Source organism: Spodoptera frugiperda, chromosome 23 (assembly GCF_023101765.2).
Source record: "Spodoptera frugiperda isolate SF20-4 chromosome 23, AGI-APGP_CSIRO_Sfru_2.0, whole genome shotgun sequence".
In the NCBI taxonomy this organism is placed as follows: domain Eukaryota; kingdom Metazoa; phylum Arthropoda; class Insecta; order Lepidoptera; family Noctuidae; genus Spodoptera; species Spodoptera frugiperda.
In genome coordinates, this window is record NC_064234.1 from 13,800,021 (window position 1) to 13,820,865 (window position 20,845).

Below are 20,845 nucleotides of genomic sequence, written 5' to 3' on the forward strand. Positions count from 1 at the left end.
TGTTTTATTATACTCCTGAATGAAACTCAGATTTGAATAATGCAGATTTTATTATAAATATACACCAACTAGAAACACTTCCAAACGTTACAAAGATCTAATATTCCGTTTTTAAATTAGATGCAATCCTTATAAATAATTCAGGCGATTGGTTTTGGAAGTGGCAAACACCCATAGAGATCGCGCCATGTTCCTGACATTGCGTCTAATCAACAAACGAATCGTACAAATCGAATAATATAATTATGTAATACAATAAATGTGCACCACTTCTACATTGGTTACATATTTATGAATAGTAAAGGGTACAATAATGATTCACTACTACAAAATCGAATTGAGATTTAGGTAAGTATAAAAAGTAGGAAGTTCCGATAAAGGTTTTGGCGTAATGTATCCATTTCTATTCGAAAAATCAGTCTTCTACACTGAGCACACTTCATGGTGAACTTTCAAGAAAATCTGTGCATTGTGCTTTTTCACTCCATCACTTGCAAATACATATGGCAAAGTTTAAAAACTACACGCTTTTATAAGTATACACAGTACCTCCTGTTACTGATATTTTAAGCATTTACGAAGATTGATAACATTTAAATCTTACAATAAAATAAACAAAATATCTGTAGTAACAATAATAAAATAAATTATTTCAAAATATACATAGACTCGACATCTTAAGGTGTACTTACTCACAACTTAGTAAAATAAAAAAAATGTAGGTATTTGTGGAAAATATTGGGCACTGCTATTACATCTAAAATCTATATAAATGGAAAAATACCGTTGTAAATGTTTATACGGTTTCGTATTGGCTACGAATGGAGCGAGCGAGACAGCACGCGAATATAACTCCAAGCAGCTGGAACAGAAAGAAAACAATAGCATTAGTATTTATTTATATTGCGTAAACACGAATAAAGTATACATTATTTATCGTGCATTGAATGTACCATGACTAACCACTGCTTTTAGTTTGATTCTAAAGATTCGATAGACTGTATAACGTTACACTTCTTACAAAGAGTCGATTCCCAACAAACTGAAGTACTTAAGTACGACTAAGTAGTCAGTTTGATATACTATGCAAATGAAACTAAAGCTTGCGTTTGGACATACATACATATCAGGGTAGGCGATTAGTCTGAGACAATGGAACGCCAAATGATACGATTTTGGCATACCTCTTTCATTTCATCTACATTCCTAATTTCATTGCTTTTAATTTCTACGTTCAGAAAACAAACAATAATTACCTGCACAATAGCAACTCCTATGCCCACGCCACCGAGCACCATAGCGATATCCTTAAAGTAAGCGACGAGTTTGTTCAGGCAGCCGTCTTTGTGGAAGTGTTCAGAGGTCTCAGTGCACGGGGCAGCCACTCCGCTGGTGATCTCCTGGCCTGAGCAGCACGTGCTGGGCAGGGTGGTGATGTTGTTGGCAGCCCAGTCACCGGGGCCGTAGATACCGCAGCATTGCAACTGGAAACGAGAATTGAGAAATTAGTAGGTGTTGTTTGGCAGTTCCACAAAATCTTTATCATTTCGTTAATATCTCATTTTGTGAATTTATCTCCGGTACTATTAGGTTTGATTTCTACGTATTTTTATTTTTAAGATAAATTTTCGTTTTTAATGGTGATTAATGTCATGATTTATCAAAACAATTCTTAATTTTTAAGTTAATTTTATACAGTAGAAACAAAAATATTATACAAACTACATAGTTTTGTGTATATGAGTTGTGTGACCAATTTACGAGTAGGTATTACCTGCTAATGACTAGGCACACAAAGGAATCCCCTAAACCACGCTTGCTTACTGTTGACAACGGAATTAGTCACGCCTGCGCGGTCTGAGATCACTATTTTTAACATTGTACAGAGGCAGGTCAGCCAACTCATTCTTTTGTAGAGTACTACTAGTCATCACATAAAAAAATAAACACTAACGCCTATTATAAATTGATATCAAACTATAAAATTTTGTCTATCGTGAAGAAAAATGGTTTCTTCGCTTCGCTTCACTGACTCCTCATGGTGTAGTATCAATATTAATCACTTTTCGCTAGTCATGCTATTGACATGAAGCAAATGCTACGAAAATGATCAAAAGACGGAATAAAACTACAAACAGTACTTTGTTCAGTCCGAAAATCAAACTCGGAATCCCTTTGTTGGGCAGTCAACTAACGATGTAGTCACGTAAATGTAAGTAGGTGTAATTTTAATTAACTTACTATCACTGCACATTTACATGGGACTTATAGCACAGATGGTGAAAAGTGGGTGTACATTGTGCAGTGCGTACTGTACACCTTTACCCCTTCCAGGATAAAAGGCGTGATGAAGGGCAAAAAAATATACTATCACTGCATTCACTCCCTCGTTCGCCTCGTGCCACGAATTCACAAGCGCCAAGAGTGATTGCCAAACAATTTGTTACAAGTTCAACAAAGTATTATAAAGATTTCTGAGGTTATTGTTAGTGTAAACTTTTAACTCACATCAGTCTGCACGATGTCGAAGGTCTTGGCGACGTCCTTGTTAGTGGGGTATTCCTTGATGGTCTTGTTCAGGTGGTCTACTATGGAGTTCTCCAGGTCCTGGTGTCTCATGTAGCCCGCAATGCCGACAGCCATCTCGGCCACGAAGATGATCAGCAGGAACACAGAGAACTGTAATGGAAAATGTGATACATCAGACTAAAGTATTGTGAAGAATGGGGGTTTTGTAACTGAATTCTATTCTGTGGTACACAAACATGGCAAATCCCAATTAGACCAACGATACTGGCAAAAACAAGGATATTTTCTTTATAAATGGGCTTTAAATACATAACATATAATCTGCCATATTAGTAGATACTGATTACATTGGTGAACAAACATCCGAACTAAGTACCTCCTCCTTTTTTGGAGTCGGCAAAAATAGACAATTCATTATAGTTTTTCGATATTATAATATGAAAACTAAGGAAATGGTTTCATGCTATTATTTCCAGTGTTGTCGGTAACGCAATCGATTCTCGATAGTTTAATAAATCTGCAATTATTTATATTCGATTTCTATAATTATATCAATGGAATATTAAATCCGTTTTCTTTATCATTATTGTTATTGTCCTATGTTAAATGGTCTATGCTTTATAAAACGATTTTTATTTAATAAACAATCGCTTGTTAGGTAACCATGAATCCAATGAAAATGCAGTTAGGAAATAATGACTAGAAGAAATACTTATAGATCACGCGACATTAGACGTTTTTATCGAGATCTAGAATTCTAGACTAATAAATAAAATTGGAGTGTATGTTTGTAATATTAAAATAACCGCTTTTTACTATATCAAAGACATTTTTTTATTTTCTGTCCGTCTGTTTGTTCCGACTAATCTCTGAAATGGCTTGACCGATTTTGACGGGTCTTTTATTGGCAGGTAGCTGATTTACTAAGGAATAACTTAGGCTTTTATTTTCCAAAACCCAAGTCACAACATCAGTAATCCACGCGAGCAAAGCCGCGAACATCAGCATAGTCATATATAAAAATAAACACAATTTGATGTTTCAGTACCAATTTACAGAAAGTAAAGTACTATGATTAAGCCACAAAAATAACATGTTGATTACAGGCTGAGTTCTCTTGTATGGCATGTGTAGTGACGAAACTGACGACATGTAGGTACCTAAGTACCACAGAGTGACGCATCTGATTGTCCTAGATACAACAATTGCTGTTCTTTGTTTGTTGTTTATCTAGACAATCTAAAGCTATGGCCTCTTTAGCCAGCATGTAACTCTAGTTATTATGAACTAACGCTCCACTTTACTACGAAATAATTGTGTCATAAGGATAAAAATATCATACGTATAAATTAATTTAGGACATTCCCGTTTTTTGAGAGGTAAAATCATCCAATGACTTCTTCCGCCTTGGGCGAGGCGAGAGGGAGTGTCAGACTTTTACTGACTTAAAACCACCCCGTTCCTACTCCTGCTTTTCCGATAGGTAGTACTGGGCCCCATCTGTGGTGGTCTGATGGTTCTCATTCTATAACGCTCTAGATCAGTTAGCATGTCCAAATTGCATTTTTTTATTCTGTAGTTTTTGCGTAAGGACAGACGTTTCCTGAGTTATCACCATATTATCTAAGTATTATTTATCACCATATTATCTAAGTATCGACATAATCTGTTATCACCATATTACTATGGTTTTGGTTAAATATTATCTATTGTTACATAATTGTATGTAATATGTAAGTAATTTAACAAGAGTTTAAAATATTAGATAGCATTTGGTATTGTTTTTAAATTCTTTATAAATAAGTTTTTTGTTGTTCTGTGACTTGCACTTCTGATAAATGTCTAATCAGTGATTGACGCTACTTGGCAGTCCACACCACATTGGTCGATGACTATATTTACTTATTTAGATTCTTTGCACGAGCGCACATTACTTGTGTTTACATACTAAATGCGTTCTCAGTTTTCAATAAATTACGTTTAAAAAACAATTTATTTAATGTTGAACGGTTGGTTTATTGAGAACAAGTGTGAATTCATTAAAGGTTTGATGAGAGTGGAAAGTTTTCAGTTATTTTGTGAATAGATGTCAAAGTCATGTCGTCAAAGTATTTATTTGTGAAACATAGGGTACATTAGAGGTTGTATATAGGGTACCTATGCTGCTTTACATGAGGAAATCCTGCGATGTTTTGCAATTGTGGTCTGGTAGTGTGCCTGTGCCTATTGTCTGGCTTGTTACTGAGTATCTTAAAATCACCTGAGAAATATTATTACTTATCGTGGATGGTACACTTACTTGCTTGACCAAATAACACAATAAATGGCTGTGACATACGGACGGACATACAGACAGACAGACAGACATGACGAATCTATAATGGTTCTGTTTTTTGCCATTTGGCTATGGAACCCTAAAAACAAAATGTCATCATCGTCATCTTATATTAACATCTTAAAACGTTGAACATTTTAATGAGCCTTCAGCAATCTCATTTAACGCGTCTTCATGAAATACATGTTTACGCAAAATAGTAATTTGTTCACGATTGTTGAGTACAGATGAACTCTCAAAGATATAAAAAACTAACGTTACGATGTTCCCAACTGTTTTAGATTTATGAGCCAGTAAAAGCACGTGAATCTATGTATATCTCTGTGTAACATCTAAGTTAAGAATATTTTCGTAATTATTCGTGTATTTTAGTCAATGAGAGTGTGCACCGTTATTATGTCAGTTACAATCAGTAACCTTAGAATGAGTTACTTTTACGTTTAAAGTAATCGAAACGAGAGTGCGTTCGGCGCTCTGATTGACCGGCTCGAATAAACCAACCAATCAGAGCACCGAACGCGCTCTCGTTTCGATTACTTTAAACGTAAAACAAACTCGTAGTAAGGGTACTGGCATTATCTATATATGGCATTATTCGTGCTTGGCACTCAGGTAAACATTATCCGACATGCGTTAACATAACAGACACAAGTGGTGGGCTGTGCAGTGCACTCTAAATAAAACAATGTCTGGGAGAGATTACAATTCTGCGTATTGTTTACAATTTCAGATTAATACATTTATAACAACGCTATCCTTTTATACAGACACTCAGTGCCTTTCTTTATCTTTCGTTAGTTAGTCTTATGAATTCAATACATAGGACTCGGATATGGTCCTGAAAGTGCGATAAATCCTAGATTCCGTTACTTAAACGTAAAACTTAATCACACCTAACCTAGAAACCTAGTACATATATCTATAAAAAATAAAAATATCTGACTAACAAGGTAGTAATTATTTTTATATCTTTAGTTTAATTTTCCTTGATAAGTGTGTCTAATTATGGCAAACACGGAAACGAATCAGTTATGCATTCAATATTCCTTTCACAATTGAAGGATAACTGAAGTCTTATATTGGAGAATGGTGGAAGTAAATACTTACCTGATATGTAGGAACCTACTCTGTAAAATATGTGAAAATTTGTATACTTATGTAACAGATTAATAAATAATAATAAAAAATAGCAAGTCCCATAATGTTATATGAAAGAGCTTTTTTTTCGGTGGGGAAAATCATCTTTGTTTGAGGTTTTATCTGAGATCCTAATCTCTAGTAGATTAGGATCTCAGATAAAACCTAACTATAGATTACAAACAAATATTTTGATCATTTCAAACGATAAAAAATAAATAACAGGTATAATAGTCTTTTCTTAAGGAGGAAAATCATCCAATGACTTCTCCCGCCTTGGGCGAGGCGAGGGGAGTGTCAGACTCTTACTGACTAAAAACCACCCCGTTCCTACTCCTGCTTTTCGAGCTGGAGCCCCGGTAAACCCGCTAGATAGTCCGCAGCTTTTTTTATGGAATAGGTGGCAAACGAGTCACCTGATGGTGAGCTGCGGATCAGATATGAAAGAGCTAACCGCAAAACAACGGAACGCAAAAGATGAACTGACACTGCACAGCTCATTGGCTGCTGATTATTGTGTAATGCGAAACTGAAACACGCTAATTTGTCCGATTTACGAACCTGTTTAATACTCGTGTTGCCTTTTAAGTCAACTGGTATGTGCTGTTTTTAGTTGTTAATACGCACATGTTCTACACGATAAATGTAGCATCAATAATATTTTCCATTAAGCGCAGTACGATACTATCTTATCTGTTTCCGTCACAACACAAATCGGTTATTGATTCCTACGCCGCAGCCCCTTAACGTGGGGCTTCGGGGCTTCTAAAACGTCCTATTAACCTATTTGTCTAAAAATACATGTCACTCTAAATTTTAAACCAACTATACTCATGGATTTTATTGTGGAGCGTTTCGATGATGATTTTATGTATTTTTTATAGATGTTTTATATAAAAGTGGCGAGTATAGACTGAGATCTGTGTATATTATAGTTAGCAGATTAAATCTATAAATTATATTCTAGAAGACATATGTTTTATGTTTATTGGATTCTTATGAAAATATATGAATCAAAAAACCGTAAACTTGATCGTGGAGTAGAGGGCAGATGAATAACATCCTATTTTAAAGATGCTAAATAACACGTGATCTTATTTTCCTGTTGATTCTGAATTCTACAGTTGTAAGATTGCGTCAGAAATATTACTTAGGTTCAACCAAAAATCTAAATGAGATACAAAATTAACCTTTGGTAGTTTGAACAGGTAAATTGGACAAGGAAAACGCCGTTTGGAAACCAGTTTTTGACATGTGCACGTGCAATTCTTTACTTATACTTAGTTTCTAAGAACTGCGATTTGAAAGTGTGAGAGGATTTACAGTACAAGCAGTCCTCTTAAAAGAATTTTAGCTTTATGCCTTCGTAATAAAGTTGAAAATACACTAAAGAAACTTGACAAAAAGGAGTAGGTTGATGTGCTTGCGTCTATATCATTTATTCGATGAAACTCGTGAAAGAAGGTCGAGTGGGGCGATGCTGTTAAATTAATTAAACCTGTAATTATCCTGGTACGACAAGCGCCACTTTACTTAACAAAGAAATATGAGGAAAATTTCGCTTTTGATTTATTTTTGACGATGGTTGGGTGAAAGGGGATATTATGTGGACTGTTGACGTCATGATTTTAGCACAGAATTAATGTGAAATGATGTGGAGAGCACAATTGATTTGATGACTTAGGATACCGGTTATAATTACCGAGTTCAAACCACATCCTAGTCCTTTTTTAATGATTTCGGTAAAACAGTAATAAGTCCGTTTATCTTTACTTTGTCATTCCTGGAATTTAAGATTCTCATGTCTTATCATTGTCTCAGTTCTGTACCTACCCATTAAAAAATTTACTTTGACTAGTTTTAAAACATAAATTAGCATGAACAATCGGTACAGCCGGTGCTTGACCGTTATCGCTCAAAGCAAGGTCGCAGCTAAATCATGTTTTTGGTTGACCCGTTTTAATATAACTAACATTTTATCTTGCACACCCCACTGGGAGAAAATGGCGAACTCATGTCGAGTACTTACTGCTGTAAAAGCTTTCATTAATTAATTTATTAGCGAACAGAATCACATTTAGAGCGACCTACTTCGATAACTGGATTTTTTTTCTATTTATATAAACTAGTGGTCGCCTAGTGGTTGAAATTCAACCATATACGATTTAATTTACAATACCACTTAACATACGTTCAAGGATAATTTTTATTTAACTCAAACTCAAACAAACTCTTTTATAAAACTCTATTCATATGAGACGTCAATATCATCGCAATGTCTATCGATTTTGACGTTTTGTCAAATACGATCAGAAACTATGCATGTGTGTGTAATGTTTTATTTATTGATTTAATGTACTTTATAAGCATTATTTTTGAAAAATATTAGCGTTTTGCACTTCTCCTACACATAAACTATAAGTGTACCAAATTTTATGCTCCTACGTCCGCGCAATTTTCGTAAAAAGCGGTCCAAAGTTTTTGCATCACGTATTAATATATAGATAATTTTCCAAGCGTTCGTTTTTGCGCAGTTTAATGATGAGAAATGGACGGTCATTCGAGTTGTTAAGAAGGTGATAACAGTTAATGTACGTAGTATGGTAAGAATTTATGTATGTGTATGACATTGTGAAGAATTATTCATGACCATTGTCTCACAGGCTACTTGTTTGAAGTTCTTTCTGGTTGTTTAGTTCGTAGGATCATTATTGAGTATTATTTTGTGTAGTTTCACCTCAAATCTCTATGATACGAACTATTCAATAATATGTGAATCTTTTTACTAAGAACATAATAGAGTAGTCGTATCTTCCATTTTTACTTTATCTCCTGTCCTCAAAGTTTTAAAAGACATGGTCCACCATGTTTCTATTCAGAGTAACCTATTTACTGCATAAACCATTAATTAACACATGTATAGTATTTTGAAACAGCTGAGTACACCGGAACTAAGTGGAGTCACGTCCAAGCTAAATAAATTTTATGCATTCCATGCAGCACTATGAAGTATGATTGGCACGTTTCATTGTATGTAGTTTTATTTATGCAAATATTGATATTTGCAACTCTTTAATAAAATACTGTTAAAATTATGTTAAGTTGTTAACAGTAGTCAGTTGTCTATCTCAACCGCTCTGGAAGTCAGTGGACGAAGTCCACATAATATAATATGTTCAGCAGTGAAAGTCTCTCGGTTTATATGTTGATCTCTTCAATTTTTCAAAAAACGATAGGGTAAAAGTAAACAGAATAGATTTCATATCAGTATTTTTTTTCAAGTGGGAGAAAATCATCCAAAAACCACCCTGTTACTACTCCTGCTTTTCGAGTCTGAGCACCGGCAACCAGATAGGCAATTCGGTACCTAAGGGTCTATATTTATATATTCAACTACCTGTTACAAATCATTTGGGTAAAATTAGCGTCTATTCGTGAGAGTATAAAACAAGAGTTTCTTGTAAGAACTTTATAAAATAACAGTATTGTTTAAAAACAGCTCTTACTTATCATTCTGTTCTTAGCTTATGCGATTGACCATACGACCTTTACATTATCAGAACAGCAGTCAGACTGGAGATTGAGTCAGCCAGGCAACTTAAGAATGATATAGTGTAAGCTTAATCAACTAAGTTCTTCTCACTTCTGATACATTGTAACTAATACATACAGTAATTGTTTTATACTTCTGAAGTCGCAAATATAAAAAGTTTTATTAATTGCATTATTTGTATATATTAACACTTTATGTACAACACGGGCCTAATGCCGAATGCATTCTCTACCAGCCAACCGCAGGGTGGTGCAGACAAGTGTAACGGTAGATTTTTAATTTATGATGAAGCAAAACCTTTAACAAACACTCCTGTGCAAAATAAGTATCTATTGAAATTGACGTATTTATTCGCTTAGCAATAGTCTATTTTAGGTACATATTTTAAAATTACTCATATAAATCGGTATTTTCCTGTAACTGCGTAGTTACTGCGTATTTATTAAAGTCCCTATTTCCATTATTTTGATTGTCTACATTTGCAAATGATTTGATAGCGAGACACCTACATATTGAAGTCAAACTGACTCATGCGTCTGATAAACAGTGCATTTAGAGTAAATAATGTTAATGCTGAGGTATTTTAATAAGAATAAACAATACAATACAATGCCCCACTTATTTCCCCCTCCACGTGTCGACAGGAGAGCGGACAATACACCCATCTTTAACCTGTGGCAGGGGTTGAATGCATTGTCATAACCAGACACCAGAAAACTGACCACCACCATTTGCATTTTTATTAATAAAATAGTATTTAACAGGCTTGTCGAATTGAAAATCGAAAGCCTAATACCAAATGTCAATGGACAATATGGTTTTCTACGTTAGCTTTTTAACTATTTTCTTGTTTTTTTCGCGGTACGCGCTCAGCAACACTTTTGTATTTATAGCGGATAGAAAGTGTAACAAAAATACAAACATTTCAGAGGCCATCACCACACAATACGACTAATGATTCAATAGCAGGATATTTTTAAAGCAAACTGACTCACGTATCTGATAATAAAACAGGCCTTCAGTATAAATTATTGTGTAATTACGAACGCGAATTGTCTGTGAGTCTGTCAGTTCATCTGAACTTACCAACTGGTCTCAGAAGTTTGGCTTCAATCAAAGTGTAATTTAAAAATATTGATATTTCAATTTTATTTTATCAAACTGTTCCTATAGCCGGATATTTAACATTTACATTTTGATAACGTTTTTTGGTTGGTAGATAGGTATGTAGGTACGTATGTATGGGGAAACTGGGAGGATTATTGAATTCAATTAATTCCTCTATTGTACACCAGAAGATAAAATTGTGCACAAACAGTTGCGAGATGTTTCGACTACTATCTTTATTCGACTGGAAGTCTAGAAGTTGGTTATTTCCAAGCGTCAGATAGCAAATAAATTATCCAGACATTTATATGATATTTTAGGTCAAGAAGTCACAGACAGCGTATCATGTTTTTTAACAAATGCTAGCAGCTACATGCAAAATACTGAAACAATAATATAAAAGGTAGATAGAACTTAGTTTATCATAAAAGGAAAAAGCCAGATAAATGACCAACCAATTGAACTTTCCATTTCTCCTATCTAGATAAAACATTAATACAAATACATTGTTGTAACACACATAAAACAGAGATATGATAGGTAGACAGACACTGACTCATGTTTCATACATTTATAAATAAAAAAAAAAAACATTTACATGGCTATGTAGTATAGGTGAGTGGCCGGCAGATTGCAGTGAACTGGTGATAAGATCCCTTGCACAAAGCGCAAGGGTAAATTAGTAAAACGGTTTAATGTTAGCAAAACATGCAATGATACGGTTCTTTTCATTATAACTATTGTCAAAGAAAAGTAAGGCGTATGTTTTTGTTGACAGGTATTAAAATTGTTTGTCTGTTGTCAATAAAGCTTTACCCAGCTTTAAGGTACCGTTAATAATTTAGTATTTTACGGTTTACCAGCCAGCCATGTTTTATTAGCTCTAGGTAATAAGGGTATAGCCTGTAGCATTTTTATTTTATACCTTATGTTTATCAGAGCATGGCATGAGCTTGAGTCCTATCATTAATACGTTAAAAGCCAAAGGGGGTCACTAGAACCGACCTTAGCAGAGAATTTAATCTAATAATTATTTAAAAAGTTGCAGAACGATTACGCAAATCTTGACCTAATTAATTCATAGAATCAAAAATACGTAAGTCTATATTTACTGAAATAAAACCAATAATATATCGAGATCATACATTATTAATATATTTACTGGCAAAATAATACCAGAATTTATATTTTGACGTCATTCTATCGAATGTAATGAGATATTGTTATACAGATTGATATACTATTCAAAATTATTTAATTTTTGCTAGTAGGCAACCTAAGCAATTACACAATTTTCCACATTTATAAGATACAACTTGTGAATAAATTAAATCTCCCTTTGAAGTCATCGGTTAAAATAGAAGAAATCGATAGTTAAACTTAGTACTAAGAGTGCTAGCCTACAAACGCCAAAAGCAGGGTCTCCCACTAGGGTTAACAAACTCTTCGCTTCCAATATTTCTATCCAACCTTGCCAAGTAATGTTTCTGACATCTTATTAACAACAGGCTTAGTATTTGGGACACAGACTGATATCGGATTGTGTAGAAAAAATATTGCTTGTGGAATGATTTACATTCGTGATTAATTTGTTCTCATTTCCAGCAACACTGCTTTCCTCAAATAATAAACATAAACTATTTATAGAATGAGCAGCTTGTTTAACTGGTGCTGTTGTTCTTTCAAGAGTTTTTATTTCAAAATTGTCTCGATATAGAAAAGAATCGATTACAAATTGCATATTCTAGTAACCTTTTTCATTTATGAAAAGTCATGTCATGCCTTTGTAATCATTGGTGAATATGTCCTTCAAGAAACAAACAAGATAATGTTAGACTACCCCAAAGAACTACCTAATCCACAACAATTACTAGGTTAACACATTGAACGCCGTGACGATCACCGGCGACCGACGTTAGCGGAAGATTTGCATTCAACAGTTTTTTATTAGCAGTCAAAGACTTAAGCTGTGAACAAAATCATTCCGCAAACCCTACTTAATCAAATCATCAACCGAGTTAAATCGTCAACCGGCAAGCAATTAATTACTGAGTTTTTGTGTAATTGTGTTAATAACGAACAGGAAATTCCAGTGGTCACTGTAATAGGGCTGTATACGAGAATACGAGTAACTGTAACCGTACTGTACAAATTACTTCGTTATCTGAATATCACGTCCGCGCATTGTTTTAATCGCGTTCATTTTGTATAAATATTTTTTGTTACTGTAATTTGGCACTGGAATCAGTTTTTATTATGAAATCGAAACAATTTCTGCCTTTTGTTGTTATCGGCAGTCGATAATATTGATTCATATTTATAGTATACAATGTACACCCACTTTTACCATTTATGTTAGTCTCATGTAATAGGAGTGAACCTATTGCTGTAATGTGCAGATGCACCTCTGCACCCCTTTGGTGATAAAAGGCGTGACGTTGACGTTGCATGTATGTTGTGATGTTAATAGAAGTTGATGTAATGTCTAATTCTTCCATTCTTCCTTATCAGATACCTTTCAGCTTTCTTTTATTAACTCTCTTATGTAAACTAGCAAAGAGTGCCCATTGTCCTATAGATAAGTTTCGGGACAAAAGGTTGTTGATGTGGGTGTCATCAGCGCTTCCTTATAATAGTTGGGGAAATACATTTCCCATGTAATTATTTCCGTGCGTGTAATATCATGTATTACAATCAGTTAGGTGCCATTATTCATCATTTATATTGCTAACCTATATGTAATTTCTAGTAGTAATTGTTAGGGAAAACAGAAAGATAAGATAGCACTAAACTACCCGTGTTATGTTGTGACACAGATCTTTGTTAGTATTCTAGATTTCTGGCGATAATGAACGTAGTAGTGACGTCATTTGTTTTGAATTGTTTTTTTGTTTGTCATGTAACAACTTTCTTTTGCGTGTTATTTATAAGTGACTAGCTGGCACGGCAAACTTCGTACCGCCTCAAACATGTTTTTCTCATCTTCAATACCTTACCTGGACCAAAATTACCAACCGAATAAGGCCAAATTTTGCAAAATCGTTCCAGCCGTTTTCAAATTTTAGCGAGACTACCGAACAGCAATACATTATTATATAATTCTAGGTCCCTTCACTCAAAACTCCGAAAGAGGTTTTTTTTTAATCTTTATTTTATTTAATTTTTTGGGGTTTTTGTCCAACAAGGATATGTCAACCCCATCATACCTTATAACAATAATAAATTCATTTGTTATAAAAAAAAAACTTAACTGAATTATAAATAAAACTATAAATCTGCTCCTCACTGCTGAACAATTAACATTAATCTACACAATTTTTTTGCAGCTTTTGATTTAGGGTTTGCTAAAATGCTTTGAATTCGAAAGAGGTTCTTGCCAATACTTAGTACAATTGATTCGAAGTTAAGCCTGATGTTCAGGTCTCATTTACTTTAAAAACTTAATTGCAGACGCGAAATAGCCCACATTGTTGCAAAAACCAAAACAGTTCAGTTGGACAGTGGCACAGTAGACAGTTTATAACTTAGTACTTCCGATGGAAGCCACTAGCGGAGCGTGGTTCAACAAACCAGTACATCGCCAGTTCGCCACTGATATGATGAATTAGCTAATAACATCCGCTTGTCCGCACAATTAAACCTCGCTTCCAATCATTGCTATGAACGATGTATAGTCATATGTATGATGGTACATTGGTACATATAAAATACTTGATTATAGAAGTTAATGATTACGATAGTTTTGTCATGCTATAATTTTAGATCCTATAAGATAAAATATAAGAGCACCTACAACAATACCTGTAAAAAAACTTGATTTATCGTTACTCCAGTACATCCCAACACTAACAACTACCTACTAGTATTACGACTGACAATACAGTCATTAATGAGCTTGGCTCATTAACACTAAAATCATTGGCTATTAAACAAAGCGTAGTATTATTAGATCAACCTATATTTTGGAGTAACGACCTCTGTTGGGACGCCTACAAAAATACTCAACCTACACGATTTAGTAGAAAAATCTTGGTCTATTAGGAACAGAGGTATAATAGCTGGTTGCTTAAGTAGAAAAGGATGTGGCCATTTAACTGTATGAGACGACAGTTGTGTCAAAGGTCGCAGGTTGACTTCATCTTGGTCAATTGACCGCGGACGCAGGGCTGCCCCATAAATGAGTACTTTAGTACGTTGCTTTTATTGGTTGTTTTCTTTCTTTTTTTATGGAATAGTAGGTAAGCGAGCAGACGTGTCACCTGATGGTGAACGATCAGCACCGCTCTTGGACACCGTCAACACCAGAAGAATCAAAGATGCGTTGACGCCCTTTTAAAAAAGGAATACGCTCTTTTCTTGAAGGTCGTTGTTACATTTGTGGACATCGGAACATTACGATTCCAATTATTTAATAATGAATGGTGATTGATTCATTATTTATTCATCTTACACGCAATGGCTTATGTGCTACCAAATCGAATGAAGATAACACACAGAGCAACCACGGTATTGATACTTTCTATCTAGGCCAAGCACGCGCGTAACTGTTATTTCATAATACATAATATAGTAATAGGACACGAGAAGACGCATTAAGAGAGGATACGTCACAAATATATGGTATCTTAAGGTCTTTAAGTAACATTTGTACAAATACAATAAAGCTAAATAGCGTATCCAATTAGTAAACACTAGCTAATTTCTTCAAAAGTAAACTAGTGGACACACAAGCAAAATTGGGTAACCCATGTTTAAAGGTACGCGTCCACAGGCCCGCATCGTATGCATCGCACGCACCGCACGCAACGGATTTTAGTTTGTCTTGTATAGAAACTCATACAACTGCGTCCACTGATCCGCATCGTATCATCAGCAATGCCTACATGCGGTGCGTACTGTTGACGTTATACGGCGTACGATGGGGGCCTGTGAACGCTTACCTTAAATATGTTAGTAATGTAGACTTCTAGAAATGACACGTCAAAGCTACGCCTACAAACCAGCTGTCCATACAAGTTGGCGTTTTTGCACTGCAGTCATATGATGGCCACTAGTGCCTAGTTATGTAATAAAAATGCAATTTGTACCACATTGTGTTGTGAATGCTTGCTAAACGAGCAAATTGTTCCGTTTAGTAGCTCTCGGGACCTAAATTCGTAGGCATGTTAATTTGGTGAAACGTTCTACGTAAACATTTGGAGATGAGAAGACTTAATAGATGTATGAAAAATTCTTAATAAACATACAGATGAGTAACGTCAATCATTCGATTATTGTTTTGACATTGCGTTCAGAATAATTGATATGATATTTAAATGAATCATCTCAATTCGTTGAACTTGTTTTGAACATTTTACATGTTACAACACAACCGAAGTTACAAAATATGTTTGATCTCATAAACATAATCATGATTGTAATGTTTAAAGACAGTAGACGTCTTAATTTAACATCTGAACCTATTTAAAGAGTTGATTAAAACGGCAGTGAGTTTATAAAATAAAATTATATCTTAGAGTCAATGTACGTATTATTTGTTGACTAACTACGAACGTAGCTGCAGTAGTTACCTATGTACATTGCGGTTCTTAGTTACTCATTCGAAACATTGCACATTTTAACCTCGTGATTATTAGTAATCAAATGAATGTTTTCTTTGTACACATACTTATTGATTGATCGAATATTGTTCAATATTAAATGCAACTGCTCTATTAGTGCGTTCCAATAGTTGTTATTCCGGGCACAGAATATTCCGAGTTAGCAATTTTGATATCGATGTTCACACAGAAGGAAATGCTTACTCGTATGAATTCTTTTTTAGATAAGTATGTACAGAGTTGATTTATTCTAAGTACTACGCTACTCTGAGGGCGAAGAGATAGGCAGAGTCGGGCAGAGGTGAATAGCACTCTAGCATTTCAAAACAATGAACTGCCGTACACCAAACAAATTCCAGATTCCAGCCATCAAGCTTTTACTAAGAAACTATTAACTATAAGATTAACAAACGCGTTTCTTTCTTATTTCTTTTTAGTCTATTTTTAAAGTTTATTATCATTCTGGTGTATAATACATAAAGCAGGTGAAGATCGATATTCGTTGCGATAGTAGGTCCTATATCCTGCAAAGAAATGCGGGTATACTGGTATTTGAGTGTCGTACCGACGCCTAAGTAAGTATATTAAGTTGAAGTATTCTATGTAGCTTGATGTATGTATCGAGTTAAGTAAGCGACGTACGTGTATCACGATTTGAATTTTAAGTAACTTCGACATAAATGTACGTTCGGTATGTTGTTGGTGCTAGACGTTTAGAAAATGATTTTGTGAAGCGCCTTTGGCAATTAGGAACATGATACAATGAAGCTTTAGATGAGAGAGATGCTGAGAGATATTTAATTTAAATATTTATTTCCTATGATGTAGCAACTGTTGAGTATTTTTAGTAACTAACTTTTTCGTATTTCAGTCACAACTGTGAGTATCTTACAGTATTTATTCAAATACAAAATTTTTGGTGGCACAGAGCGTGCAATGCAAATGGTAAAGATACATTTTCTAAGGTGCAAATGCTTCTTGCATGTGAAAATTCTATCTCTGATCTAGTAGCCAAATATATGGTCTACCGCCAAAAAAGCTCTTAATATAGGTCATAAGGGAGATCATTATCCTACTCCGTTTCAAATAACGATCAAGATCTAAACGAGATCATTCGAGAACATCAAACTGCAGCATAGTTCAAGGATAGTATCGATTACAAGTAATCGAGAATCGAGCCATGGAGAAAATGTAGTATAACACGGAATCCGGTTGCATGAGTAGGAAGTCAGCTCATATCTGCTACGAGCCGTCCTTCACGCCTTTCGTTCCGCTAATGGTATTTGCAGAACAATAGGTGCGGTGGTACCGCTCGATCGATAAATTGCCACTCATGGTGGAGTCTGAGTTTAGGGGTGTTTGTAGCGCCGTGAAAATTATGTTAGGCTTTTCTGTTGCCTTTGCCAGTGATTAGGGGACACAATTCGGCAGTTAAAGGGTCCTTTGAATGTATCTTCCAAATTTTGTTTTTGCAGATTGATCATCACTTGTTTATTGGTCGAATTTAAAGTTGCATTTAGTTTAAAATTATTTCACTCCATTAGGTATTTTGTTGTATTTTGTGATATAAACTAGCTATTATATCTAGGTAGGTAGGTAAATAGGTACTAACCTATGCAAATATGCATATGACCTAATTTGGAAACATACCTATAAAAGTAGACTATATATTTCTAGCTTTTTAATATAATAAATAGTTTATGAATAACATATTTTATTACTCATGATAAATCTGAATCTGAAGTTAGTTATATTGTGACGTGATTGCGCTAATGCTAATCACCGGATTTCCTCCACCGTCATTTTACGCCTATATTTGTACGCACAATGTAGCTATATCATCTATATTTCAGATTTATTTAACACTAGCTTCTGCTAATAGCTTCGCCCGCGTTCCTGTGAGATACTAAGTGACCTGTAAGTTATTCCAGGCCATAATCTATCCCTGTTTCAAATTTTACCTCTATCCCTTTAGCCGTTTTGAAGGAGTAACAAACAAACCTACCAACTTTCGCATTTATAATATTAGTAGGAAACACTGCTGTCAATTGAATATGTCAGCAGAAGTTTATCAGAACTGAGTTTGTACGAAACCTTTAGGACTTATGTGGGCCCCATTGGATAATAAACTTTTATATTTGTTCACATCTGACATTTCAGTTGTTTTTTGGAATCATTATTGTTACTGTAGCTTTTTGATAAGTTAATTGTATTTTAAATAGAAGAAAAAGAAGTTTAATTCACTTGTTAAAACAATAATGACATAATTTATAAAGCTTTATCAATGTGAAGTAAAATAATTAACTTTGTATTAACAAAACTGAATCACAGAATCTAAAGAAGGTTTCATACCTCCGAACCATAGATAAAAAAAAAAAACAGCACAAAAAGAGGTATCTAGAAAAAGTATGAATGTACTTACAGTGACTATCATACAGTGATTTTCCTTGACAGCACCACAGCATCCGAAGAAGGCAACAATGAACACAATCACTCCGACGATGATCAGGACAATGGGTCCTGATGTGTAGAAGTTCTCATCAGTAAGGTTGATGTACGGGGAAGAATTAATCTCTGATTTGATGCCAACAATCAGGATTATAAGACCCGTGATCTAGAAAAAGAATTGTTATTATAATGCTGGCAGCTTAGAAAATTATTTATGGTCTTAATAAAATTGGTAATAAAGATATTTTAAATGTGGAACATTGTTTTATTTTCGTAGTAAATAGTCACTGGTGTTATCTTTATAAATACTTATATTTGTGATTAAATACTCTTTTTGTTTTGTTTATTATGAAGTTAATCTAGAAAATAATTGCGATGACTTTCTAAGGTACATGTCAATCGTTCTAATTAAAATACACTAACATAATTTTTTTTACAAAGGGTAGTTCAAGTTCTTAATTGGGCCTTGATTAAATTATTTGATCTACAATAACTGAATGTTCTAAAATACCATAAGTACCAACTTAATTGGAACTTTTTCTGAACTTTGCGAGATTTCGCAAAATAAATAAAGTTGTGCAATAATAAATCTCTGTTTGAAAGCCAATGAGTCATCATAACATAACGGTGTGAGGGTACATTGAAAATGCGTGCTAAATGTTTTACACAACATATTTTCATACATTTCGTAAAACAACCGCATTATAACTGTATTGTAACAGTAAGGTATATCATTACATTCATTATCATTGCAGCATAAAGTAGCCCAAGCGTTTAACTCGAAAAAAATCGAAGGTGAACAACACGGGCACAGATACAGCCTTCAAGAGAAAAAAAAATGCTTACCGCGAACAAAAGATTGAAGCAAAACAGCAAATATTTCACACACGACATTCCTGCACCGATAGCCATTTTGAAATCTTGTCTTCTAATCTAGTTTTTTGAAAAATAGATCTGTAACAAAAGACACTTATTTCAATTCCTTTCTCTCCATACGGTCGCGCAAGGTAAACATCGATTGAGTTTTTGTTGTTACGGCACGGGACAGGTGGATCGCACTCACAACGCAATCTTTACGTATATTTTATTACTTTTTATAAATAGCTGTTTTAGCACTCCTCGTTTATTAAGAAACCGACAATTTAAAAACAAAGCTTACCGCCAAAATTTATCTTGAGCGATAAAACAATACAACACAAACGACGTCCGATTACGCCGAGAATAGCGAATGTCTGTGTTGCCAACCTGCCAAATACAATGTCGAAAACTTCGAAAAGTCACACGACATTGGCATGCCATAGTAAAAAATGTTAAATCGAATACAATCGATTTTATTTTTATTTTATGATGTTTTCTTTTATTAATTTGATATTATAAGAATAAAGTATTTTTTTTAGTATTTATTAATAAAAAAAAATTACGATACTATGAACTATTTTTTAGGAAACATTCTAGAAAATGTTACAATTTAGGAGGATTACTTTAGATATTTTATATGCATTCAATAATTGAATAATACTGAAATTTTCTATTTGCATTATATGTTTTTTTATGTAGCTAGAAAACTAGCACACGGCAGCTAGACTTGCTAGCAAAGTCATATTATTATAGCAACAATAAGCAAAAACGCAGCGGCATTAGGGCTTCTGCGGTGCGTTATCTGTCAGGCGCTCATTTTTATTATTGCTAATAGCCACTGTTTAATTTAAATGATAAAATGTTATAAACATTAACGATTTTATGATGTTATAAACATTAAGCCCCACTCGATTCCATTCGTGTCTGGTTTGATTTAATTTTTGGATTTGGTCATGTTTAAGTTTGATAATAATTATTAAGAAAAATTAATGTAGAATTGTGATAGTTTTATTAATTTAATTTTAATTTTAAGATGATTTACCTACATGAATACAACCTATGTATTATGTAGGTATACATAGGTAGACCTATGTATACTAAAAATCGAGTGGATCTGATTCAGATTCTAAATCTTAAGTTTTTTAATAGGTTTGTAGCGTAGTGATTAGACAGCCGGCTGTATGGCAACGTATCCTAGATTCGATTTAAAAAAGTAAATATCATGGTAAAATGTCGTTATCTGCTTTTGCCGATGTTGGCGGAGAAAAGGTGTGGATC

General features: G+C 34.2%; 1 protein-coding gene across 1 annotated transcript; it reads right to left on the minus strand.

Moving 5' to 3' along the window:
- Nucleotides 1-31: 31 nt before the first annotated feature.
- LOC118267210 (CD63 antigen) lies at nucleotides 32-19,997 on the minus strand. The gene is made up of 6 exons (XM_035581051.2): nucleotides 19,869-19,997; nucleotides 19,556-19,663; nucleotides 18,684-18,875; nucleotides 2,509-2,679; nucleotides 1,257-1,484; nucleotides 32-862 (listed from the first exon to the last, which is right to left on the minus strand). The coding sequence occupies exons 2-6, from the start codon at nucleotides 19,619-19,621 to the stop codon at nucleotides 797-799; spliced, it is 723 nt and encodes a 240-aa protein (XP_035436944.1). The 5' UTR covers nucleotides 19,622-19,663; nucleotides 19,869-19,997; the 3' UTR covers nucleotides 32-796.
- Between the last annotated feature and the right edge of the window lie 848 nt (nucleotides 19,998-20,845).